This window comes from Apteryx rowi, unplaced genomic scaffold (assembly GCF_003343035.1).
Source record: "Apteryx rowi isolate R43461 unplaced genomic scaffold, aptRow1 scaffold_793, whole genome shotgun sequence".
NCBI classification, from domain to species: domain Eukaryota; kingdom Metazoa; phylum Chordata; class Aves; order Apterygiformes; family Apterygidae; genus Apteryx; species Apteryx rowi.
Window position 1 is genome coordinate 162,726 of NW_020451086.1, and position 27,815 is coordinate 190,540.

The 27,815-nt window shown below is 40.0% G+C and overlaps 1 protein-coding gene across 1 annotated transcript in view; it reads right to left on the reverse strand.

Annotated features, from left to right (window-relative positions):
- Positions 1–1,946: 1,946 nt before the first annotated feature.
- Positions 1,947–27,815, reverse strand: part of STON2 (stonin 2) — a 59,486-nt gene continuing 33,617 nt past the window's right edge. The window contains exons 4-6 of the mRNA XM_026088886.1: positions 10,465–12,300; positions 3,331–3,533; positions 1,947–2,181 (exon numbers count right to left, since the gene is read on the reverse strand). Of these exons, the coding sequence (XP_025944671.1) occupies positions 2,098–2,181; positions 3,331–3,533; positions 10,465–12,300 (2,123 nt within the window). The 3' untranslated portion in view covers positions 1,947–2,097. The remainder of the gene's footprint in view (positions 2,182–3,330; positions 3,534–10,464; positions 12,301–27,815) is intronic.

A 27,815-nucleotide genomic window follows, 5' to 3' on the forward strand; every position in this document is an offset into this window, starting at 1 on the left:
AGAAGTTCTTTGAATGATTTTGTACTGCAAACAATTAATGAAAAGAAAGAACAGTGAGAAGACAAGTGAATTTTGTACAGAGGAGTTGCCATGAAATTCATAATAGCCCGCCTGTAACAGAGCTGAGAGCATGAATTCAGATCTTTGCTGTTACACATTTCAGGACCTATTTAAATTATTAATTAATAAATAATAATAATTAACACTTTATCAGTAGTTTTTGTCCGCTGATCTCAAAATGCTTTGTAAAAATTAGTATCATTCTCCCATTTACAGAGAGATGTTGCAAATACTCAGTCCTAATTGGCATGCTCAGAGAAGTTCTCTGGGCTTCAGTAAGACTACTTGCAATACAATAGTACATGCCTATTAAGAAGTCCTTGAAGGACTGAGACTTTGACTAATTTACAGCAGTGTGATTTTGCTGGTGCATGGCTGGGTAAATATATATCACTGGGTTGATCTAGGCCTGAAATTTAGGTGCATATAGAAAGACATTCAGATGTTCCCTATAATTTGCTTTAAAGTCTACCACTACAGGTTTTAGACTCAGTGTAATTAATCTTATGTTTTATTTGGGACCTTAACCACTGTAGTGATTTTCATGGTGAAAAATGAAACAGTGAAAGCAGTGATGAATCAGAAGTGAAAATTAATTATCTCTTATGTGAAATGTAAAATACTTTTATAAACTTCTATAAAAAGTTTTCATTTTAATTCATTATGATGTTAAATTACATTGCCAGGGCCTTCCAAATATGTGATTTTAAAGCCAGCAGTAACCTTTTAAAAGATAAATGGTTTAATAAATTACTTTTTTSTATTTAAAGTTACTTTGAGACAAAATATTATGCAAGTCATGAAAACAACTACAAAAATTAGGTATTTTGAACACAGTTTTATCTGAATGATAATATATATGAATAAGTGATTTTTTTGCCTTCTGTATTTTTGTTAATGAAGGTTTAAGACCTGCTGTTACTTTTGGCTAAGTGGAGATCTAAAAACCTCCACAATGGCAGCCTACAGTTTTAGTGCTGAAAAAAAAAAGTTGAGTGCAAGTTAGTGGATGTTTTATAGATAGTTGCACAGAAATTACTTGTATTGTAGGTTCAAAATAGAACATGAAAGTAATACTATGTTGCAAGGACAGACAGTAATATTGTTCTGGCATTTTTCAATAATCAGCCACATTACCCATCCAAGAAAACATATAAAAAAAAAGAATGTCTTCCTTAAATATCTTTCTAGGCTAGTCTTAGTAATGTCCCTTCTATATCATCTCTATTATAACCACATCCTCTGTTACTAGCAGCTATAACTATGTTCAGTCAAGATAATAGAACAGCCCAGACTAAAAAAAATGAAAATTTTAAGAATTGCAGAATCTTTCTTGTAACTTGTCCAGACCCAAAATGCAAAGGTGCACTGTGACATGTTCTAGTTCAGAGGACAAGACAGGAAAGGGTGAACAGAAGAACAGCTAGATGATCAGCTGTACTGTTGGTCATTCATCTGCTTGACGTTTACTATGCTTGAGATGCAGAGTTCATTGATTCTCCGGAATGATGGTCAGGATTTTCACTGTGTTGACAACTTCAAAAATGAGACACTGCATCATTTTTTACTCAGTGCTTGCTGGGTTTTATTAGGCAGTTCAGAAAGAAATGAAACTGCCGATGACCAAACCATCTTAGCATATGCTTAACATAGGAGGGCAAGACTGCAAGTGAGATGAAGGCTGTTTTCTGATTTGGCTGTGATGGTGGCCACACCATATTTCAGTGCAGAACCTACACGGTGAGGAGTCAGTGAAGGCAAGCTTGACTGTAATACAAGTCAGTCTGTCTGTACACCAACTGTACTTAAATCATTCCAGCAAAAGCCCATGGGTCTACTCCAAACAAACCACTGGTGAGCTTCTTTTCAAAGTATGGATCATCATGAGCAAAAATACTCAATACTCTGTGGAGCATTATTTTGAAAGTAATAATCCATACTTTTTAAGAACGATACCAAAATGCTGCAATTCCTTTCTTCTGGGGCTGTTAATTCCTCCTCCAGGGCTCCTCTCAGGATTTGCAGACTGATCTTCTTTCACTGTGTGGCACATTCATTGAGATTTTCAGTATCTTCTCCCTTCAGATCCTCATTCAAGCTTTTTTTCTGCTCTATTTCTACCTGGCAGGAGAAAAAAGAGGGAGAACATCTGTAATGAGAAGGGAGAAAAAAGGAATCAAAAGTCTTCCTTAGTGCTCGTTTGTGTCCTGCTCAGATGAAGAAACTCTTGGTAAACTGAAAGGCTTGTGAAGAGAAATAGAGGAAGGAGACCTGGATTTGATTTACTATAGGATTTTTCAGTTCAATCCAAACAGGTTTATGATTTAATAGTGTCATGGAGTCATTTCCAGAAGAGCCAATATCACGAAGAGAACAGGTCTCACATGAGTTTATATTCATTCGTCCCCACGATGGTAATGGTATTTTGAATCCAACCCAGTCCAAACCCAGAACCAAACTTGCAGAGGATAAGTGGTTTCCTAAGGGACAGCAGAAGCCTCAGTTTTAAACTCTGCAAAGACTGGTATAAAGCAAAGAGATTCATTTACAAAATGCATATCTACATTTGTGTTCAAAATTTCAACACCTTCAAAAATTCAGAGATAATCTGGTATTTAATTCTTAAAAGGGATACTAGGGAAGGTCAAACACTGTCTCCAGGGAATTTAAGAGACTACTAAAAATGTAATTGCAATTACTATTAAAAATAATTTCCATGGGAATCTTTTCAATATCTCTCATCATTTCTCTTAAAGAAGACAGGTAGAATGCCAGTTTCTCCCCTGAGTGATCAGCTAACAAGCAAATTTTGGCATACTGAGATTCTTGGCAGGTATTACATAGTGCATTTTCCCATCTGCTCCTCTCCTTATGACAGGCAGGAAAAAGAAATATTTAAGCACAGAAATAGTGCAATCCTTTTGTCTGCTGTAGCACTCCCACTGCAGCACTCCCACTGCAGCTACTATCAAGACCAGCAACACTCCCTGTTCACACTCGTAGTTTATCAGCTCCTCCCCAGTACCTTGTTGTGTTTATGCTCTTCCCCCAAAGCAACCGTGAGCAAGTTTATTCCATCTTAACTGAGGGATAATCTACTGCCTATTTGTCATGAGTCAAGAAGTTGTACATGGGTAGCTACTTGCGCAGAGCCTGACATGCAGCAAATTCATACCTCATCTGCTCATGTTATTTTACTTGTCTGCCCACACTTTTCAAGAAAATGAAGTATGCAAAGTAACCATGGTGATTGCTAGATGCTCATTTTACCTTGTAACTGTAGTGTGCTGAATAGTTGACCCACTTCCTCACATCAATCTTGTCCTCAACAGAGATGGATCGAACAGTGGCTTTGGATGCAGATGTGGTGGGCATGTCAAATTCCACATCCACATGGTGGACAAAACTGGAAGGCACTTCCCGGTCAGAGCCAAGCTCTAGGTGACAGAAGAAGCAGTGAGGATGGCCAGAGGCTGGAAAAAGAGAGCAACAGGCATGAAAGTTTTGTTGAAGGGATCAGGAAAGACAACATCTAGGAAGCAGTATCTCAAAACTGCAAGAAACTGAGAATCTGCCTTGGTGAACTAATTCATAGCAAGTTACAGAATCTTACCTGTATCAATGCCATTGGAGCTTCCAGAGTAATTAACAAAATAAACTGTGAAAGTGACTGTCAGTCATGCTAGTTTGGTTTCAATGGATGAAAATGCAAGATGTAAATCAAGCACCACAGGGTAAAGGAATTTCCCTTTTCTGATCCCCCCAGTTTATGTAACATGATAAGTACACTGTGACACATCCTTCTAAAATGTCATGTGTTGATCATAAGCAAAGATGAGATGTGGCAGATATTTTGCCTTTATTTGAAATTGTTACCCTTTTTAGTAAAAGAAACTATACTGGATACGTTTACATAACTGCTGGGTTCAAAGAGCAAATTTGTGTGCAGTTAGGAAATAACTGTTAACTCCTTACTCTAACCCATCACAAGAGGTCTAGTCATTAAAGAGGGCAAGGTGAGGAAGTACTCATGCTTAGTTCTTGTCATCTGTAAATAATAAGCTTTGGGGCTTCCCCCCCTCCCCCCCTTTGTTTTGCTGGACAGCAGTGAGGAGTAAGAATTAGAGTAGGGACTGCTAGTCAGGCTGAGTTGGTTTTATTTCTGACAGCTGCTCCCTAAGTTCTGGAGCAAGTCTTTTAACTGTTCTCTGCCTCAGTTTCTCTGTCTGCAAAATGAGGATAAGAGCTTTTGAAGTCACCCTGGGATTTCTGATTGAAGGGATCCTATTATGTAAGCATGCATAAATTAATGTATAATGGAACTAAAGGAATCCTTGTCTGACACTGTTACAGGCCTTAGGATTTCTGACTATTCATTGGAAGAGTGCTTCATATCGCTCAGCAAGGTGTACAGAAGTAACAGGCAAGGAAGGAGGAGAGCAGGCAGAGTAAAAAGAACCAGATGGAGAAAGCCTGAAAGCTCCCCCTGGGAGCAGCAGGAAAACACCATGTGTGAAGGACTTGCAAACCTGGCCCTTGAAAGCAATTCAGCTCCTCATCTAGAGCAGTCCAAAATTCAGCCTTGTTGAGCTGAAGCTTGAAAAGCAAGATGTGGGATTTTGAGATATCATTCTGACAGGTTGAGACTGAGCACTATTCAGAAGGCTCAGGCATCACAACATCCCACTTAACCCCTGAAATAGAGTTGGAAAAATATTTCAACCTGGTGCAAGTCTGGGTGCAAATTTCATCTAGAGTGCACTTGATATTTCCAGGCAGTCTATCTGGAGTTTCCTCATGATGGGAAGGTTTAGAAACTTGTTTCTGTGCAGCAAATGCAATGAGAGGTGATGCAGTTCAGCAGAGACCACAGAGGTATTGCAGCATCACAGCTGGAATTAAGTTATGAATGAGCTGGTACAGCAGCAAGCAGATATAAAAGCTTGAGTCCTGGAAGCATTAGAAGAGTATTACCTCAGGATTAATTATCCCAAGTGGAGTGCTGACTCAGTTGGCCTGGCTCTAGAGCAAGCTGGGATATCTCTCTTTGACAGTGATTCCCAAGCTTAATAGCTGGATATCACTCTTTTTCTGGATTAAAAGCGGTGATGCCAAACAGACCTTTGAGATGATCCCACCTGGCAAGGGCTAGCAGCAGCCCCAGTCATAGCTGCCGTGCCTTGCACGGAGGCATTGCACCCCTTGGTACCACAGGGCTTCTGCTTCTGCCCAGTTCTTGAGGCTGGCTGTGGAAGGCACATGAGAGGAATGTCCAGGTTGCCCCTGCCGCTGCTACGCACTTTAACCTCTCTTGTGGCATGCACGGTGCCACTGCGCATGCCTGGGAATCACTGCCCTGTGGCACTGCATGATGAAGATGCCTAAAGATGAATAATTCCTGGCTCAGAAATCCCACGCTCAGAACTTGCACACTGGCATCCAACTCCCATCCCTTCATCTCTCTCTCCTCACCCTGTCCCAGTCTCGGCACACTCTTCATTGCAATCCATCCTTCTCATCCACTCTGCTACGGTTTTCTTCTCCCCTAATTTCTATCAGATTGCTCCCTCCTTTGGATGCCTGGGTCTCAGTGGAGGCCCACGACACATGGGAGAGGCAGCTCTGAGCTCCGGCACAAATYGCATCCAGAGCAGCCGTTACAAAAAGTTGAGCTTCTACCTCCATCCTCCTGAGCTGGAGTGTGCTTAGTTGCTTTTTGGACAGATTCAAGTGAAGGTAACACTAGAAGTGTTTGACTAGGCTTGAGCACACCTAGTGACAGTAGGTTCTTTGCTATTAAAGGATCTGAGCTATTAAACTCTTCAAAATTTCAACCAGACACATGCAAAGGGCAATCTTTCAGTCCCTTCTAATGCATCTAAATATCAGTGGATTTTCACAAGCTCAGACCAAAAAAAAAAGTACAAGCTCAACAACAAAGACAAGTAATATTGCCTGCCTGAGACAGAACATGGCAGCCCTAGTTCTGATAACTGTTGAATAGGGGCTAAACTGTATTTTCCCCTAACTTCATTCTCTGACATGGCGAAACCATTTGGGCTGAAACTCAGTTTAAAAAATTGCTAAAGGCAGGCATTCAGTATGTGACACTTAAGCCTACATAGTTAATGTTCAGCGAAGCTGGAAGCAAGACCCTGAAATGCAAAATGTGAGGACACCTTAGTAAAAGGCTATTTGTCCTCCCTGCATTACTGGAAAGCTGTTCAGGACAGAAGGTCTTAAGAAGAAGACTGAGCAACAAAGTTCAGCAACAAGGGCTGGATACAGAGGTGATTAAGCCATAGAACAGATATGATGGTGCATGTATTTGAATTAATACTTGTTGATTGATTATCCAATGCCATGCATGTAGTCTGAAACAGACAAACACAGTCTCTGCTGTAACGAATTTGTGATGTGATTTTTTTAAACCAACTGTAGTTTAAAATTACAAATAACTGGATCTCATGAAATAGTCAGTTATCTTTGCCCTGCTGATTTAACTCTGATATCAAGGAAAGTCTGAATTTATTTTTCAATTTAATGATGCAATTCTTCAGTAATTTAATTTCTTCTAGTAGTAGTACCTACTAACAGAAAAGACCAGACTCAACACTCAAAAACATACCGAAGTTGTTCATTTAAACCAGATAAGCACAGTAGGCAATTAAGTGAACTGATTAAGAAAGCAACTCTTCCACTGAATCTATAACAAAAATATTGAGCATATCTGTGTCCATTAGTGTCCTGCATGTGAGGCACACAAAGCACAACTTCAATATACTTACTGTTTGTTTATCAGGCTCATTCAGAACTCTTTCTCTAATGGATAGATACACTTTTGTAGTAAAAACAAGATGAAATCAACAGACTGATTTTCTTTTGAGCATCTTGCTTCCTTGAGCTACTAACATTTCATCCTATCAATCAAGAATCTGATAATATAATTCATATATATGCTTGGGCTACCATGATTGCAGGGAATCTCTTCCAGGCTACTCTGATGTCCCAAGATGCTTGGATTTAAGGATTTAATTTACTCTGCTTCAGAAAGTATACCAGGCAGCATGCCTGGGATCCACAGCCAAACTAGCCCAAAGTTCAAATGTCCAGATCCAAGGTTCTGCTCAGAGGCTACATCCCCGCTTCATTGGAAGAGCTTTTTCCTGCGACTGAGGGCTGTGTGTGGATGTTTTCCTAACATAATGATGGTGGATAAAAAAAACATGTGGAGCCCAGCCAGTTGCAACTGAAACTCTGCAGAGCCTGTAAATAGGCCTTCTTTATCAACTGCTGTGATCATATTAATTGAGAATAAGAGAAGGGCAATAAAGTTTACCAAGCTGTTTTGGAAAGGATTTCAGCAATGTACTTAGTGAAATCCAGTCCATAGTTGTTTCTTAGGTCACATCATAGGCAGAGTACACACAGTCCTTTGTTTGTCGCATGCTTTTGAATTTCTAGTCATAAGCAGATGCCTTGGATACAAAATAATACAGACAGTACTGATAACAAGTTCCTAAAGTGAGAGAGCAAAGGGCCCCATCCCATTAGAAAGCACAAAGAGAAGACGTTTGGGTAAGGCAGTGAAGTGATTGAAATAATTCTTAACAAGTTGAGTGCTGGGATGCTACAAACTGCATGCAAGCAGTGAGCACCCTGTGCTGCCTCCCTGCCACGCTGCAGCACTGGTATGGCACTCGGGGCAGGCAAGGGAGGCTGGACCACAAGGAGGGTGGATGGTGTTGTATGCCTCACGCCTATGCAGAGCCTGCATTCATCCACATTCAGGGAATGGGGTAGAGCATAAATGCTGCTGGTGGCTCCCTGGAGACCTGGGACCACGTGTGTGAGGGACTGACGTGTTGGAGCACAACAGGGATGAATGAAGGGCCTCATAGGTGTGCCCACGTATGCACTCCTTTGACAGGTGTGTAGGGCTTCATGACAGACACGCATGCTGGAGGGGTCATGCAGTGCATCCACCCCAGGCTGAGGATTGTGTGCCAGGCTCTGGAGGCAGGGTGGAGAGAGGGGCTGTGGCAGCCTTTTTGCCAGCTGCAGTGCAGAGCCTCTGCATCTCTCCTGCTCTGGGGTCCCAGGCATCTCAGCAGTTCATGATAGATCTACTGTTTGTAGATCAGACATCTAGAGAGGGAGCCAGAGAGCTGTTAGAGGTGAGATGCAGGTGCTGCAGTGAGAGAGCATGAAGGGGGAGCCAAAGGAATAATTCTTATTCTTAGTGCTTGGGACCTGTATCATTTACAGATACTTCTGTAAATAGGTGGAGGTGAGCTATTATATAAACTTGTGGGTAGGGCTGGATACAGCCAAGCACACACAAAGCTGTGAGTAGACTACACATCTGTATCATATGGTTAGTAGTATATGCTATATACCAGGGAAATCTAAGAAGGAGTGGGACTAACCTCCTTAGTTTCCCCTGGTAAATCAGTGCTTTTGAGTGGCTTCATTGATACCCCTCTTTGTCTAATTTGTTGTTTGCCATATACTTGGAGTAAACTCCAAGATGGGACAAGTACCATCAAGAAAAAGAAATAGTCCTTGAAAGGCAAGGTCAGATTTAAATTACACTTGGCCTGTCCCCATCATTACTGTGGGATTCCCTCCCTCTCACATACCTCATGTGTGTCCTGGCCAAGACAGTGCTTGCAAGCCCTTTCCTTTCCCTGAAATTACATCTGACCTGATCGGAGGGGTGAGGAGAGTTTCTTCCTCTCAGGATGTAAACAGATATTAACTGTCCTGAGCTTTGCATGGTGACATTGATGGCTAGATGCTCTGTGGCAGGGCTCCAACAGCAGCGCCAAGTCTGTGATTCATTTCCCCTTCTATAGGGTAGATTAGGCCTCACACTGGGAAAGACCAGGACCAAGGAAACAGAGACATGGGTTAACATCTCCCTCAAAGTGGCAACGGGCAAGAGAACATCAACTTGTAGCAGACAACAGAGCCAGGAGTTCTGCTGCTTTTCCTATTGTGCTACTGGCATGTTCTGTAACTGTGTTAAAGTCTGGGGGCTTTGATTTTCCCAGCTGTAAAGTCTATATGGTATACTGAGATCTTTGGAGAGAAGAAGCCACAGAAGGCCCAATTTCACAGTGTTTCATTCCCAGAGCTCATGCAGATGGCATAGTGAGATTTTCCTCACAAGCATATTATTGCTCTTATACAGCCTGAGACTAATTTTTCATTGCAGTATTTCTCTTGAGTTCCAAAACTCTCTCTTCCTATATCCTGCACTAACAGAAAACATGGAGCCTTCATTTTTGTCAGTGATATCGCTCCAAATTTGTATGGTGTAACCTGGCCTCACTGGGTTGAAATGTTATCCAAAAGATTAAAAGACTTGGATCAATGCTTTGCTGACACTGTATTTCAACCTCAGGAAAAAAAACCCATCTCCTTAGAAAATGCCAGATCTGGTACAATGATGTATTTTCTTTCAGGGAATCCTAAATACGGAAACCCACTTGGTTAGGCAGCTGCATTACTACAGCATTAATTAAAAAAACCCTACATTTAGTTTTTAAAAGACTAATCTAGATCAGAGAAATCAGAAAATGGAATTCACTATGAAAAAATTAAACCTGACTGGTCTAGCTTTATTGCCCAGAGCAGATGAAAGGCAGGAAGTGGAACAAATGGCAGGGATGGCCAAAGGGAACAGTAGCTTGCTCATATCATTTGAATGTTTAATTATTAACACGTTACAAGAAACATAAAGATTTGTGGGTTTTACGTTGGTATTTTCTCTTCAGGGTTAAGCTGTATTTAGGACCTGTCTGCACTGATTGAAAAAACATAGCCACAAACTGGTGTTTGGAAAACTTTTTTTTTGTTTGTAGTGGTTACACAATACCTTGTCTCCTCTTACAACCCTCATTCCACGTACCTTATAGGCATCAGTTGCAGCACATGGGTTGAAATATATAGCACTGGCCCACTATACTTGGCAAAGCATGGAAAAAAATTCACATGTGCTAGAGCTACAGCAATTTATCTGGTCCTGTTAATTCAGTCCCATAGCATAATACCTTACATTTATAAGTTACCTGAGAAACCTCTGCTTCTCCTAGCAGTGTTAGGCATTATGAGACATTTGATGTAGAAGTCCTATAATGTACTCATAAAAACAGAGATAGGAGGCATAATTTTGCATCTGGTAAACCTAAATTTGTTCCCTATCATTAGCAATGTTTGTAGGATACATAAAACTACTGCAATGAAGGGTCAGATAAATGCTTCATGTAACTAACTGAAGTACTTAGGTATACTACAAATGACGATTTCTCTCTCGCTGTGTAAGCCTAGTATTCCCTATCTTCCAAAATAGATACTTCCTGTTAGTTTACTCACTCAGACATGATATGCACCACTCACCTGAGTTTTTATCAGGCAGTCGGTTTATCCTCCATACAATGGAATTAAAGGCATGCTCATATTTGGCAGTTCCCAAAGTTACTCTCATTACTGGCTCTGAACCAGACAGACTGGTTGATCCAAAACTGGCGCCCTTGTTCACCTTGGCTTTCAAAGATTTCTCCCCCAGGACACTCTCCCTGCGGAAGTTCTTCACCCACTCGTTTGGCACTGGGTAGCGGATCATCACATTTTCACAAGGGACCTGAGTTAAAGGGTCACGGTTGGAAGAGAACCCAGTGGACATGATCAGCCAGCTCTGCAACTCCACCTCAGCACCATTGATGCTGGCTGCTGTCCTCAGAGTAAAAGGCAAAGTTTTCTCAGCAAAGACAGTTCTGAATCGCATCAGTTCAAATCGGCAGGCATCCAAGGGGTTGAATAGGATAATACGGGAGTTATTAAACATATCCTCATCCACACATGAATGGAACCGACAGCTGTATAATTTAATCCACTTAGTGGTAGTAGTGGGCATAATATCCTGCCTTGCAACTATTTCATTCCCTTTGATCAGGATGTCATTAAGGCCCAGTCTACATTCTGCCAGGCCAGAAAGGAAGCTGAGAACATAGATATGGGTCAGCACACTGTGCTGGAGAATCACATTGTCTCCTTTGGCCAAGATGCCATGAAACTCATCCCTGACGTCAACAGTGATTTCTTCTTCTTGGTAGTTCAGTCCTACTGTGCTCAGATCTGTTGATGAGGTTGGCAAGTTCATCAGTGTGTCCTGCACAGCACTGATGAAGCTAAGGAAGTCTTCATAATCTGTAGTCCCCAGCTTGATAACTTGCTCTCTCTCTGCTGTGTGAGCAATAGCTGGCTTAGGCTGATACTTCTTTTTCTCCTTGTAAACGGTGCGGTCTATCCGCACACTGTGTATTCTTCCATTCTCATCATAGTTCTGGAGTTTGCGCTCTGAAATTTCATGATTGATTTCAAGTTTGAATTCCCGGAAAGGTTTCTCCAATCCCTTTTCATAAAAAAGCTGTATACATCCACTGTCAGTCAGCTTGACATATATTGGTCCCCAGTGCCTGGATGACATAATATTCTTCTTCTCTGGGATCCTGAGCATCATTGGCCATCCATCCTTTGGCTGAGCTGGTGCCAGGTTAAATAAGTTGGCATCCAGATCATGTGGCATCCTGGGGTCATCATCAGGCAAGGTAGGGCTGCTCATGTGATCTGGGTCTCCAATCTGGAGCTGCTTGAGCTGCTCTACAGCATCTGTGTGGATTACACTTTTTTTTGACTCATGGAAACTGATGGTATCAGGTTCTTGGTGGAGAATAATAAGAGAGTCTCTTTGGCTTTTGCCTGGAGCACTAGAGACAGAAGAGCTTTGGGAACGCCTGTCTCGCTCCTCAAAGAATGAGCTGAAAGGATTGATGGGTGAGGGTTGGACATCTCGCAGAGATTCATCCAAGAAGGGATTAGTAGCACTCCATGGTGGTGTTTCAACAGAAGGCAACTTGGTTAAGGAGGAAAGATCTAGCTTTTGAATTTTGGAGAGGTCACCCAATGTGCTTTTAGGACGTTCTCTTTTCTTAAAGGATGCAGTGAGGTTAAAGTTGACATCTGGAGTCTGTTTTTCTGCAGGTGGGGTGTCTGTTTTCAAGGGAGAAAGGTTCTGTGGTGAAAAACTGACTTCATTGTCTTCAAAAGTCACCCAGCTGGGAAAGCGAGCTGTGGTTGGGTTAGCAGAATGCCCATTCATGGAGGTGTTGTTCAGCTGCCAGTTGACAGCCTCCATATCTACTTCTTCATCTTCCTGAAGAGACGAGGAATTGTCTTTAAAAAAAGAGGGGAGGGAGGGAAAAAAGAGAAATTTCAGCTAATTATTCTGAAGTTACCTAGCTCTCTCCACTAAAAGAAAAACACAGTTGGTACAATACTTTGCATGCTTGAAAAAGACAAGAAAGATACTCAAAAGGCTTGCCTAAAATGCTAAAGACTTACTCCTTTTCTCTCATTTGCCTGCTTCGTTCCCTCTCTTCCTTGTTCTGTTTTATTCCTTTATTCTGTCCGCATATCCTTTACGTTAGAGGACAATCCAGTGGGAAGATGAAATGAACGCTGAGGAAGGGCACTTCTCCACTCCGTCTCCATGTACCTGCCTGCACTTTTGCTGTTACTGCAAAAGTACATGGGGATATGGTGAAGGCACTATAAAAGGGGCCTAGGTAACATTTATTGCACAAGAGAGGCTCTTTGGCTTACCCAGTGGAAAATAGTCAGCCAGTCCCTGGATGTCTCTGAAAAATCTCTAGGAGAAGTTGTGATCTAGGGATGTACATTAGGATAAGGTAAAACACATTTTTGACTTGTATTGTGGAAGCTGTCCTCACAGTCTATCAGTACATGTCACCCATGACCACTATTCTCCTAGTCTCAGGTTCTGCCAAGACATTTCCCCAGAAGCCTGCATCATCCTGTGCTATTTCAGTCTCAGCTGTTTCTGGAGAAGATAGTTACAGTGGTAATAAGGTATTTTCCAAAATGAACATAATTTCTCAGAGTTCGGAGATTACAGAGTTTCCTTCCCACTGGGCTGATGAATCAGAATGCTTCTCAAAATGGGCAGTCTGCATGAAATTATAACCTGAAGCTGCACCACAGATTTGCTCTGCATATGATAAAGCAGTGCTAGCTAGCATTCATGCATTAGATGCTGGTAAATATATAGATCATATGTTTTACCAAAGTCACTGTTCTCCAGTACAAGCAGAAAAGTGAGTGCAAAAAGCAGCACTTTGGTATGACTGTACATGGCTGATGTGAGCATATTTTACATTATTATTAACAACAACAACAACAAAATTTAAGTCAGCATTTAAATTGCCACCAGTTCCCAAAAATGATGACCTTGAGTCTCCTTCTGCCTCAAACATATTGTAAGTACTAAGATTTATTATAATAATTGGGAATTATGCATGAAGCAGAATGACCCCAATTTGTTTTTCAAGCCATGGTTTTGTGGTGGCGGTGATAATAATAATAAAGGAAAAACAACAACAGGAGCAATGCATGGCTTTTATACACTATCCATACATTTCAAAATGTTTTCAGAAAAAAAGAGGCACTATCTCAAATTCTCAGATTTTCTTCTCCATCTTGCCCTTTCATTCCAAGCTTTTCACAATGCCTATCTGTAGTCCCTGCTACTGGCTGTACCACACTGGGTACAATGGTGGGTCCCTTATTCATTAAGTTTTGCCACAATCTATAAATAGATTTGTGTAAAAAAATCCTGATCATCCACAACCACATCCTAAAGTGAGCTCCAGAAAATAATTAAAGAAAACATGAAAAATAATCTGATACTGTCCTGATCCACAGGTCCACACCACTCACACCACTACATTGTCTCATACCTTCCCAAGGACCTGGTCAGCAAACATGTAGTTCTCTGAAGCAAAGCAAAAGCAATGGAAAGATGTGATAGGGAAAATCCTGCTTTTATGGTATTTCTGGGAAAACATTCCTCATTCCTTTGAGGACTTCTAATACTCCTGTGTTAACAAGATCAGGGTTTCTTATGACCATACCTTTTCCCTGTCTGCAATTGTAATTTTCTCTTTTTCTGTATCTTAGCTTTTAACTTGCAGAAACACAATGTGATTCCACAAATAAAATATTAACACTTCTGTTAAGTTTGAGCTAGGCAGAAGAGCAGACATCCTTGGGAGTCCACATGAAATATACATAGAATTCACCTGATAACATTTTTTTCTAAACTAAACATTTATAAAACGTTATAAAAAGTTATAAATGTAAAGCTTTTTGATACAGATGTCTTGAAATACAGCAGAAGAATTAAGAGAAGATGGTTTTATAAATGTAAGCATTTGTGTAATTTTTTTTTTATGGAGAAATCAATAAACTGTTATTTGATTTGATATGTGGAAATGCCAAATCTAGGAAGTGAAAGAGTCTTTCCTTCTCAAAGTAAAATTAGAAGTACCTTCTCCTGCTTCCAAAGAACCATACAGTTGGGTTTACACATATTTGAAGAATACAAAGGTTGTTCTAGAAAAGACAGATTTTTAGCTTTGTCAATGAGAATATGACTAATAGCAGGGAGGATAAAATAACAACACCATAATGCAGCTAGGCATCCAAAGAAAGTTCCTGAGAACTAGATGAAATAGTCTGTATATCCCAAAAGAAATATTGGAACCTCTGTTACAAAGGCAAATATAGCATGGTGAAAAATCTTGACATTGCTAGAGGATGGCTTAGATGATGATTTGAGATTTTTCCCATCTTGACTTTTGAAAAGTTCATGAATGCTAATGTTTAAAATGCAAAGATTCTTCAATCTGGCAACAGCCCAGTAGGTCTGGGAGAGGGCAGTTAAGAAAGCAGTCCCTTAGATGAACAGTTAAGCTCATCACTTGACTCCTTTGCCTTCCTCAGTGTTTTAAAAATTCCTTTCTACAAAATAAAACAAGAAGATGGCTTGCTGATAGGGTGCAGACAGATTGCACCCAGACAGAAAGTGGCTCCTGACTGCGAAAGGTTAGTTCTGCATAAACAAAAGAACATGTGGTCAGAATAAAGCAGGTAGTTCTTCCTTCCTGACTGACATACATTTCTTTACTAAGCAAATGATTTTGATGGGTGTTTCTTGCAAAATTAAAACATTTTTAATTGCCTGAATGATCTTGCCAGATTCCAGTCTAACAGGTTGCTCCAGCCCAGCTACAAAACACAGCAGCAGATTTACCAAGGAGATGAAGGGGACGGTGGCTGCGTCTCCTTCCCCAGTGAGACCAACAACGTGTGCACTCTAGGGCAAGTTGTGCCAGACTGCCCACACAGCTGTGCAGCTCAGCTCTCCCTCCCTGCCTGCGTGGTGCTTGCAACCAGCACTGGCCATACATTATTATATACATGCCTGAACATCATTATTAAGCCATTAAATAATTTGGAAACTTAAGTCCCAGGTGAACAATAAAATGCCCAGCTGCACTGCAAGTTTTTCCTTCCACAGTCCTCTTAAAGTTTTGCTGGCTTTACAAGTGTTCAGTAGAAAAGGGGTTAATTGTTTCAGTATGATAAACTGGAAAACAGTATTACATTATAATGGATGTAGAATGTCTCACTGTGATCAATCTCTTATAACTCACTACAAGGAAAGAAGGCTTTGTATCTCTCTGTTGTTTCATCTTTCATTTTTCTATTTAAACTATTCTGGCCTAAACCAACATCTTATAATAGCCAGGTAGTATCATTTTACTGCACCACAGAAGTAGGAAGACGAAAGTATTGGAGACCTCTCAAAAAGAAAGTGAGATAAGATTATTAATAGAGAAATGGATCTGAGCAAAAGCCTGCATTTCCAAATCTCTAAGTACTTGTCTGTTTTGCCTCTTGACATAAATTAGCTTGGACTGAGCTTCATAGCCAGGCTATTTCTGTTACCTGAATAAATACATTTACATTCAATTCAGATAGCTCTAATTTACTTCAGTGTGCAGTACAGGCATACCCTTAACATTGTCACAGCTTCCAATGGGGTACTTTTCTCCGATATAGCTGACACCAGCCCCTCAAACAAAGTAGACGTTGTTAATTTTTCTGTTGGCATAGCTGAGCGTATTCTAGGACTTTTGCTGGAAAGCAATCTACAGAAAGTCTACCAGACATTAGTATACGGGCAGGTAGTACTTTAGACTTGGCCTTTGTAGATCAGCCAGGACAAGAGAATGCCAGTTACAAAACTGGTCATGTCATAATTTGAGTTTAGAAGGGAAAGTCGCAGTTCTTCTGATTTTCAATCATTTAAAATCATTAAATTTTCAAACATTAAACTCTTGTTTAATAATTCAAGACAAGTAAAAATGGGTAGTTTATTTTTTGAATAGGTTCATGCAAGTATTTCCTAATATCTAAACAGAATGTCTGTCTCACATCAAATCTTATCTCAAAGGACTACGAAGAACTCACCTAGAACACAGTGTAAGTATGTAAATGTCACATAAGTTGTATATAAACCTATAAACTGGTTCAACAAATATTTCTGTTATGTCTATGCACTTGAGAAGAGCTTGAAGTTTGGTACAAACTATGCAGCCAAGCCAGCTTTTGTAAGCTTTCCTGTTTATCGCAGGTCTGTAAATGGTGGAGAGTCAGATGTGTTACTGCTGCAGACATCAATCTAAATTTCTCCAGCTAAACAAGGCTACAGTGGAAAAATGCCATGGATATTAACTGCAATTATCTGCAGCTCAAAGCACAGAGGGCTTCTTGTCAATGGGAAGTTACTACCTATTTATTTTGCACAGAGGATATCCCTATGAGGATATCAGTTATTACTTCCACATGCTTTCTGGGTACCTATGCTATCAATCAGCATACAGCAACATTAAAGAAATTCCTAGAAATGTGTTTTCCAACTTGCCGGGCACTTTCTTTCCATTAGCTTCAGAAAGGACTTCAGAGAGGGAAAAGGGGCACTCAACCTTTCACAGGTGAGGATTATGGGAAGGAGGTGGAAGGCATTGAACCTCTACAGCACCAACAGCCAACAGGTTGGAAGGTACATTTGTAAGCATTCTTGCAGATTTTGAGTGTCTCTGCAAGATCTGCTGTGAGAAAGAGATGGCTGCTCACACAGTCCATGCTCTCTACTCATGCTGCTTAACCCACCACATACATACAAAAATTTAACAGCAGTCTAGTTATCCAGCTTGTTGAACATGTCTATAAAAAAGTTATGTTTTTAACTTTATATTTCACAGAACAGAAGAGAGATTTCAAAAACAGCACAGACAAAGTCACCAGCAGAAGTAGGTGCAAAATGAAAGACTAAAGTCACAGACCTAATCACTACAGTTCCCTTTCTTATTCTTTCTCCTCCCACCTGACAGGCTTCTCAGATCATGTTGAATGGCTTCATCCTTAAATAACATTTCAGTTTATCATACTCTTGTCATATTCTGTCACTGTAGCTGTTTGAACTTGAGTATCTAAATTTAGGCCATGTAAATCAGTGGCCTGATAAAACCCAGTGGAGTTTCACCCTGATTCTGCAGTAGTTCTCATCTGAAGTATTAAATAGTCTTTTCCCAGTGGGTTAACGATTACTTATAAATATGGTTCCTGCTCCTTGGTTAACTACTGCAAATTCATCACAGCAAGTCCCAGAAGAAGTTAAACCATCAAAAGAAGTTAAATTGGCAGAAGTCACAAAGAAATTATCACTAGTAAGCTTCTAGCTCTATTTAAAACACAACGAATTTCATCCACATTCAATGAATTTAGCCCCATGAATGTGCCTCTAAGTTTTATAAGAATTGTTATATTTAATTTTAAATGTAAGTCATCAGGAAGATACTAAACTGAAGATGAAATACAAGCAAATTATGACTCAGTCTCCCACAGACCTTAGCAGCTCTCATACTGCAAGGAAGCTATTGAAAAGGACTGTCTTCCCTGTAACACTAACAAAATCCCAAAGGACTTTAGAGGTTGGCATAGATTTTGTGGATTTTATTTGTTGATGTCTTGCCATTTTCTTATTATTCTGTATCTATACAAACTTATGGATTTATGGGTAGGTAGGACTATTGCACTTCAGGCATTGGTGCTTACTGTGCCTTATTGTCCTGAATTACTTATTTGGCTTGTGTCTCCTTCACTGACATTGATTCTTGCTACTTGAAGAAGGAAGAGCACATCATTCCAAGAGCCTGGCCTACCCATTAGGAGACTGGTATCAGACTATGCATAGGAACAGCAGTAGATTCAGCTGGAAGCTACATAGCAATCACCTATGTACAATGCTACATGAGTGTCCTTTTTTTGGCTCACCTGTTTTCCTTTTCTCTGTTTATCTTTACTCAACGGGAGAAACCCATTAAACAAAGTCTGAAGTTCAATCACAGCCCTGTCATTATTCCTTGAGTAAAGAAAATGTTCAAGATAACAAAAATTAGTTTGCACCTTAGAACTTTCCTGCATCAATTAATGTAATAATAGTTAATATTTTCATTGTATTACATCCATTGATTAGTTAAAATCTGGCACATGGAAAAAAAAATCTCAATTTCAGATGTGGTATGGAACAACTGAAATGATATTTCAGCAACTCAGAATCAATGTACAGCTAACTCCCTTTTTGCTTATACAGATCTCTCAGTTATGTAGTTTGTTTCTGGCTATAACCATAGTTTTGTAAAAGTTTCATACATGTTGTGCAGTCTGTCCTGTGCAGTCAGTTAGGTGATCAGAACGGGCCTGGCTAGTCTTAAACAGAACCAAGCATCTGTAACATAGCCAGTGCACAAAACTGGTAAATTAGATTCCTACAGCAGATGTCCATGTTTAGCAGATGTGTACAAATACACTGTTAAGGATTTTGTCTGGAAATGCCTAGAAGTTATATCAGTAATCTTAGAATTACAGTGAAGAAAAAACAGACAAACTATCCAAAATTCACCAAAACATTTACCATTTGGAAATTTAATTTGTTGGTTAATGATTAATCCTGATATGAATAGCACAGCAGAGAGATATACAGCTTTGAAATATAAGTGACTGTGTGCCAGGGGCCACAGTAAGCACAACAGATGCAGAGGAAAGATGGAGTCTCCAAATAATTCCAATTTATCATTTCAACACTAGGTTCCAAATTAGATGTAGTTCATATAAGTCATGAACAAGGTTGTTAGTGTCTCAAAGAAACTGATAGATCTTCATGTCATGTAGGAATTATGTGATTACTTTCTAAAATTTTGGGGTTTAGTTTCTAAAACTGTGCGTTATGCCAAAATTCTGAGAAAACCATAAAGCAGTCCTGCTCCTAAAGAAATACCAACATTTCTTCTCAGACAAGAGAGCAACAGGTCAATTCCTTGTATAGCAGAGTGAAAAGTACCTGTAACTACTCCCTACTAGCGTTTACATTAGTAAGGAAACTACTTACTAATTTAAATTGTTTATTAGCTTAAACTTTGGGGATTCATTAGTTAGAGGAAAAAGCCTGAAGGCAGAAGACAAAGGTGGCATAACACTTTCAAGAAAAAACTGAGAAACAGCTTATGTTGTCACTCTTCCTTGGTGTGTAAACTGAATTGATTTCAAGCCAACATCCAACTTCTCTGAAAATTTTCATTGCTTTCTATTGTTCTTTACCTCTTTAAGCAAAGTTGCACAGACAACTGCAGTTACAGAGTACAGCCCCTCTCCAAAAGACTTAAAATTTTATTACAATCTTATACATCAGAAACATTAAACCTTTCTACAAACAGTATCATCATTATTACCACTTATTTTGCCAGCACATTTGTATCTTTCTTGCATAAAATTTTAAAATCATGGCTCAAGTTCATATCTAGATGTTTTGTATCCAGAGATATATGCAAAATAAACTGAATATTTTAATGAAGACTGATGAAACTGCTACTGTCCATAGTCCCCATATGGCCTATATCCGCCATTCTCAACACTGTGGGACGAGCAGAAGGCTAATCATGTAGTGAAAGAATTTTCTTGTATTAGAAAGCTAAACATATTTGAAAGTTCCTTAAATTAAATATTAACTGGGAGATGGGAGTAACGCAATTAATTTAGCTATTATTTATTTCATCAAATTGGATATAACTAYTGGCTATTTCACAATAGTTATTGACGATAAGGAATTTAAAAAGGGAATACAATTTTCCTAGTAATAAGTAGAAGACATTATGAACTCTGAGCAAAAGCACTATTTACCACTTAAAAAGCAGCTTTCTTTGATTTTTCAGTAAAGATTGCTACTTTGAAGAGAAATTGAATTGAATACAGTTTACTCTTGTAACACCCTTACAAAATGTGGTGTTCTCCTCCTTTGTGCAAAACAATGGTAGCGAGTGTGTCCCAAAAATATTACAGAAAAGAAGGATGCTTGATTTAAACACATTTGAAATTCATTGATCTAGAAAGCACATATTTTCCCTGTAGATCAGTCTGTGTTCTTCCATTAGCTGGCCAGAAGGTGGTACATTAAGACTAATATAATTACACTAAGTCTTCAAGATTTTTACAAGATTTGGGCAAGACAATGCCTGTTCAAAAAATGTATAATATGTATGTGACATAAAACTCTTGTTTTATAATTAGGAATCATTTGAGCCAAGTTATGGACTGATTTGAGGTAAGCGGTGCAGAGAACATTAAAACCTGCTTGTTTTTCCTTAGAGCTTTTTTCTATTAAACACACCTAATATACTCATAAAGTAACCACCTTAACAACTAAGTGTACATACATGATTCACAAATTATTACAAAGCAATTTCATTTCCATCCTTGATAACATATCATAGGATATGACTGGTATTTTTACCACTGTGTCATCTAACCTCATTCTCAATAAGCATGCTCAATCCAGAGGTTATCAAGACTATGACTCCACCTCAGTGCTAGCCATTATTACTACGAATGGAGTACTTAAGCTCCCAATTTGGCTAGGTGAGACAAAGCCTGTATGTGAGGGGACAGAGCAGAGCTGGGAAATACAAAGCTGAACCTGTTCCAATAGAGGGTTCAATAAGAAGACTGAATGAAGAATGAATTTCTCTACTTCATCTTTATCCAAAAGGAGAAAAAGGAACAAACATGAACAACAAATGATGCATGCATGACATTTTTTAAAAGCAGTTCTTTGCAAAGTACATTTGTTAAGATAAATGAAGACAGTTTGCTTCTGAATGTACTTTGGACTTTGCTTCAATCTACAAAGGTCTGCTTCACCTCTGATTTTAATCAGCAGCATATGGAGCAGATACTTCAATAGTGGAATTGCCACTGAACTGAAAACATGATGCTCATGAAGAAACATTCTGAGGGTGAATGAGGAAAGAGAAGTGCTACTGCTAGCCAAAGAAGTTTCAGGAAGCTCGTGATATTTTGGTAAACAGAATAAATCTATGGCCAATCCTAAAAATGCAAAGACAATGCCACTCCATCTCACAGGAGCTGATAGCATGCACTGACAAGCTCTTTTTTGCACAGAGCAGGTGTGTACATCTCTCATGCACAGACAATATGGTACTTCATTATGTTATAATTTTGCAAGCAATGTGTAATGGACTGATAACAAAGTACAGAGGTTTGCAGACCTCTCAGGTTTCTTCTTCTGTGCTTGAGACAGCACCACGTGGGATAAACCTGACAGTTGCAGTGCTAAAATACATTATCTCCAAAATACATTATTGCCCAACAATTTTGGCTCCCCACAACACTTAAAAATAGTAGCACTGACTTCCTGATTCCTGCACCCAAGGCATTTCCCAGGATCAAGTTTTATATCAAGTCAGCAGCTCAGCTTCAGTTTACCAGATTTGTCTGCATATCTCAGGTTATCCAGACAAGAGGCAATCTCATATTTATACACTGTCTTTAACCTAAGCAATCTCAAAATGATTTACAAGTTATGCCACTGCTCAGTTATTTCAAAAATCCAAAGACCTGTTTCCCGATTTCTAATGTAAGATTCTGTGTAAACTTAAATTTCAGGTTCATATTTTAATCATTTAGTTACCTGATTGACTGTAAAGACAGATTTGTTCCATAGACAACACAGCTGATACATACTTATAAATTATGGAAGTTAACAGTGCTCCACTGTTGCTGCAGCTTATGCTAGTATTTTTTTCCCCCTGTAACTTGTTATGCAAACATTTTTTGTTTTAAAATGCAGAGAAGATCATTTAACCATGCAATGGTAGCCAGTTTGGCCTGTCCTTCCTGACCCAATGCAGGACAAAGCATGTGGAAGCTTCAGGCTACAGTGAAGGTATATTAATTAACATGTGAGGTGCTCAGTGCTAAGGTGAGAGGAGCTGTAGCAAAGCCATGTCTCAGCCTTGTTATAATGTTACGTGAAGTCTGTTTTAAATTCCTAGGTAGATTTTTGATGCATAACATGAAGGACTGAAGAAGACAAGCTGGAAACAGTGTGACAAAAACAAAAAGAGTAGCTTGATCTACATGTAACGCTTGAATCCATGTAGATGTCATTGAGGATGCATCCACCAAAGCAACACCCCCACCCTCAACAAAAAATGATAATCACAGGTGTTTGAGAAGCAGCATGATGCACAGGATATGACATAGGAATGGGCTGAAAAAGGTGTAGGTGCTAACCTGACCTGTGCTGCTGTTTAAGTGACCTTCAGTTAGCAATTTATGTTCTCTGCTCTGCAAGTTTCCTCTCTGTAGCAAAGCAAAAATGCTGATACAATGGAAAGTGTTAATGGCTGTTGTCAAGTGTGTTTGATGAACAGGCAATCATAAACCATGTTAAAACTTGTGGGCTTTCCAGGGACCATTCAGGATAAATGGAATAAGCAAAGGAGATCCTTCAGGGAATAAAATGATTGGAGACAGTAGAAACTAGGGCCCATGGCTGAGCAAAAACTAACGCATACAAGCCAAGGAATATTCTTGTGTACTGGCCGCTTGCGAGTATATCTGGATGAGAGCAAGCAGAAAGGTAGAGAAACTGCAGCAATAATATGGCTTTGACACCAAAGACTGGATGCTTAAGCACAGGACTGTCTGTGAACTGGAAAGAGACATGCCCAGCTGTTTGTTCCTCCTCTATACAGAGGAACAGAGCACTATCCACACTATTTACAAGCAAGAAGGATTAAACCAAAAATATTGGAGTTAAGCTAGAAAGACTTCAAGCAACAGTCAACAAAATACTCCCTCCTGAGATCTAGGCAAGACAAATATTTTGAGAGAGAGAGAGAGGCATAGTTCCCTCTGCCAAAAAGAGGTTCAGACTGACCTAATATTGACAGGGGGCAAAACCGATCATATTTGGAACAAATGGCTTTTATCAGCTCTTGATAGTGATGCTTTCAAAACTATAATAGGAATTAATGATTTAAAACATGGTCATTTTTGAATGCGTCTGCCTTGCAAAATCCTGGAAGACCAAAAATCACTATCTGGTAGACATGTTGACAATATTATACAAAAACAGAGATAAAGAGATGATTCAAGTATCTGTATTAGTCTGCTAGTATTTCATGTCTGATTTTGCTTCAAGGAGTCTGCAGGGACTGGGACAAAGGCCTGAGACATTGAGATCAAGTGGTAAGGTGGGTTGGAGAACATTTATAAAATGGGAAGAGATGGTGTTTTTCCAGGACTCTCTGATGAGCATGGGGCTTGCTCCTCATCCTGTGATTATAAGGATATGAGGATTGTTTGTACCCACTCTTTTAAACTGTGCACCAGAAAGACCTAAATATTTGCTCAGGAAGAAATAGATTGATAAAACTAAGGCCTATGGGGTTGCTCCGAGATCCCAAATAAGAAAAGTTTTGCATTGCATGAAAATACTGAGAGAAACCCTGGAAGAAAAAGCTTTACCAGCTCCAAACAGTTACTGAGACCTCGGAAAGCAGACTCTTGATTTAAGAGATACTGGACCATGCTTGTTATACTCAGATGGGCACCAATTTGTTTCATAAACACTCTTACTCTTTGTCTTCCAAATCCATATTACGCCCTTGCTGAAGTGGTTGCAGGGTTGAATCAGGGTTCTGCATGGTGATTTTTCACCTATTGAGGACGTGTTTTAAAGATGTGTTTTAGATCTACGCTGAGTAAGTTGTTTTATGGACACAGGACATAAGAAGGAATACTTCCACTAGCAGTAACCTGACTTTAGCCTCCTTTACAGTAACATTTAAAGACTGTTCTGAGTTTTTGTCCATCCAGGAAAATTATAGTCATGTTACAAGGGCTGCCTTGGAAAGTACCTTTCATAGCATGGTTGTATCAGCAATCGTAGTTCAAAAGTCTGCCCTGCCAGTCTGACTAGCACAACCATACTAAAGACAGTCTCACAACTTAAGCCAGCTTCTGGAACTGATGGAGCTGATCCAGCTCACCTTTCATATGTACGTAATGAAAGGGTTCCTGAGAATGGGTGAGGACAGAGAAAGCTTGTGGGCATGTTCATCTAAATACACTTTAGTTAACTGCTCCTGCTATAAGGCAGTTTTAGAGTCTTGTCACTTATCTCGTGATACTATCGGCACCTCATCTCTAACTCAAGGTAGCTGCCCACAAGTCCAGGAGGCTCTGTTATAAGGGAATTTCTCATTTATGATGTATTGCTCTGACTTATCAGGCCATTCCCCACTTTGCACACTCAGTCATCAGCTCCTAGCCTGGGAATCCCTTAACACAGCCTTTTCCTTCAGCCCAGGCTCCCATCGTAAAAGCCCAGATGTTGTGCAACTATTCACAATTGCAGGAAATCAACAGAACCAAATACTGGGCTGTTATCTTTCTTATGTCATTTGGAGATCTGTTTTTCCTTTGTGTGTGTGTGTGTGTGTGTGTGTGTGTGTGTAGCCACCACACTACACAGGGTTTTTTAGGGCCACTCCATGGAAGCTGCCAGACAGGAATGATCCAGCAAGTCATTTCTTCCTCTCTCCCTTGGGCCATACTGGTGTGTTTACAAAGAAGAGTTAGGTATGAACCTCACTGTTGAATAAGAGAGTCTTACCAAAAGAGACCCAAGTACGAAGGCTGGAAAGAAAAAAACCATGGTATTTTCATAGTGATCTGTGGTGAGAAGTGAAGAGGAAACCCATGCTTCCTTCCTCTCTGCACAAATTCTAACTTCCTATATTTCCATTTCTAGCAGGCATCTTCTCTCCCAAGATACAGTTGCACCTGTGGGCAAAACACACAGTATGCAGTGCCCAGATTCTCTTACGCTAGTCCTGTATAACTTATAAACTATGCTGATTTCTTTTCTTGTTAAGTCCTCAGCTCCCTCCACCACCACAAAGCTGTGTATTCCCTTCTTCCCCAAATGATGCTCTGCATTCTTTTGAGAGGGAGAGGAATCTGCCCAGTCATCTCTTTTTCTTTGCGAGATAGAAACAAAGAGCAGAGAACATTAAAATAATCTTGTGGAGAAGTAGAGTCCCCAAATATCAGCCATCTCAGTGTGGTATAAGAATTAAGTGCCATATATATAGTGTGTGTGTGCATATAGATATATATATGTGTATATATATAGTGTGTGTATATATAAATATATATGTATATGTGCACATGTGTAAGTATATGAAAGGAATAAATTGTCAGCTTTAAAGGTGAGGGACAAGGAATCCTGAAAATTTCTGTCATGGAATAGCAGTTCCTAGGAATGAGGCAGGTACAGAGACTGGATGGCATGTGGCTCTGATAAGGTCAGGGCAATTCCCTACCACAGAAAACTAAGCAGAAAGAAACTTCTGCCTTCTTGTAATGTGGATGAGACCTAGCAGGTTTTCAGGGTACAGGAGAAATTTACAGGTGAAAACCAAGAAAGATGGCCAATGTTATAGTAAACCTTCGTGCCTTTATCAGACGAAAGGGGAAGTACCTCGAGCGCTGTGCAGCCAGTTTGGTGGCCGGCAGCGAGACAAGAGCTGAGCACAGAATGTGACTGATGCAAAAGACAACAAAAGGGGCCCCACAGCAGCTGTGCCCTGTAAACAAAGCGCGGCTTTCTGAAAGGCTGTGCGAGATTTCGCAGAACCACCCTGAAAGAATTAAGGTCTGCCAGAAGGAAACAGCAGTGATTAGAGAAATGAGGACCACAGGATAGGATACTAAGAGGACTGTGACTGCTGAGTTTGAAAAGAAAGGTATACAGACTATAAAATGAAAAATAATTATCAGTGTATTCCTATAAAAACATCAGAAGGACATTCAGGAAAAGAATGGGCAACAAACTCTTAACAGATAATAAAAGTACCCTAAAGCACTATTTTACTAAGTTTTGGAACTCACTGTTGCAGGAGGCCTGAGAGGAGTTACATAAAAAGACCAGCACTGCTATGAACAAGAGTGACTGCCTCAGTTCCCTAGGGAAACACTGTATTCTCATGTTTTGAGAAATAAGCTGATCACTGCCTGAGAAAGGAGGAATTTTTCTTCATAAGATAATGTTGCACAATTGTTTTTCTACATTATGAAAATGAGTTTTTTGGGGATTTTTTGCCCACTGGTTTACTGGGATAAGGTATGGATAAAGTGTCTGAAATAGATGCCAGGTGAAGAATGTACCATTAGGATCATCTCAGCTTGCTTCTACTGGGTTAACAATGCTAGAAAAAAGTATCTAATGGGATTTAGGAACATGATGTAATCTTTGACCTTTTGAACTGTATCTCCCCAGTGACTGCAGTTTGCAGGTTGATACCACTCACCTAGGTCAAACTGAGGCCAAATGCTAGAAAGGAAAAGGCCAGCCAAGTGGACAAGAACAGGCCCCTTATGGAAAGCTCCGAATTTAACATCTCACATGAAAATGGTATTTCTTGTATGATTTGCTAAGGAGCACATGTACGAACATTTGCACTCATGAAGGAGAATTCTGCCCTCATTCTGGCTTAATGAAGGTGAAGGTTTCTGCTTGGAACAAGAAAAGAGATTATATTGGAAGAGAGTGTATTTATTTGAATCAGAATTTTAATGTTGCAGAAAGGCTGACAGTTTGAAAGACTAAATCCTGTATTTACTAACTCAGCAGTATCCTCCCCCTAACTTTCCCCATCATCTGTGCACCACAACATAAGGAGGCAGCCTCAAGGAAAATAAGATATCTACTTGACATGTGGTTAATTCTGTGTTTAAACTCTCTGAGCAGGGTGTGAACAAAACTGTTCCTTACGATCAATTCAGCTGATGATTTTTGATATGAAAAATGGTTTCCCCATAAAATAGACTGAAACCCAACTCTTATCACAGGATCTGAGCAGCTATCAGATGGCAGCAGCTTGACTACCCAGGGGTGAAAGACTGTGCCACAGAGTCTTGTGGGCTAGCCAGTTTCCTTGTAAATAGTTTCACAAGGCATCAGGAAGCAATGAGCAAATCCCAGCAAAATCTAATTATGCCTCCTCTCCTCCTTCATGAAGTGGCATTTCAGAAAAGGCAGAATTATTTTACTCATCTCTATCCTACAGTTAAAATGTAAATTAAGAGAGTTTTTCCTCAAAACTTTTAGTCCTGTTTAGTCTCTTCTTTGTGCTGGACCTTTTGTCTTCGGGAAGAAGCTGCTTCATTGGAAGCTCATGGAAAGACAACTGTCCTGAGGACAATGAAGCTGTCTGCAAACCAGACATTTCTGAATGGAGGCAACTACAGCTCAGACAGATGAATTTTCAACCTGTTGCTATAGCAGCGGGGTGAATGCAATTCAGGGCAGCGCTGTGGCTGCCACGGCCAGGGCATGGTGGCCTACCCACTCCAGGGCCCTGCACTGCCTAGCCCACAGGCTATGCACAGCTATT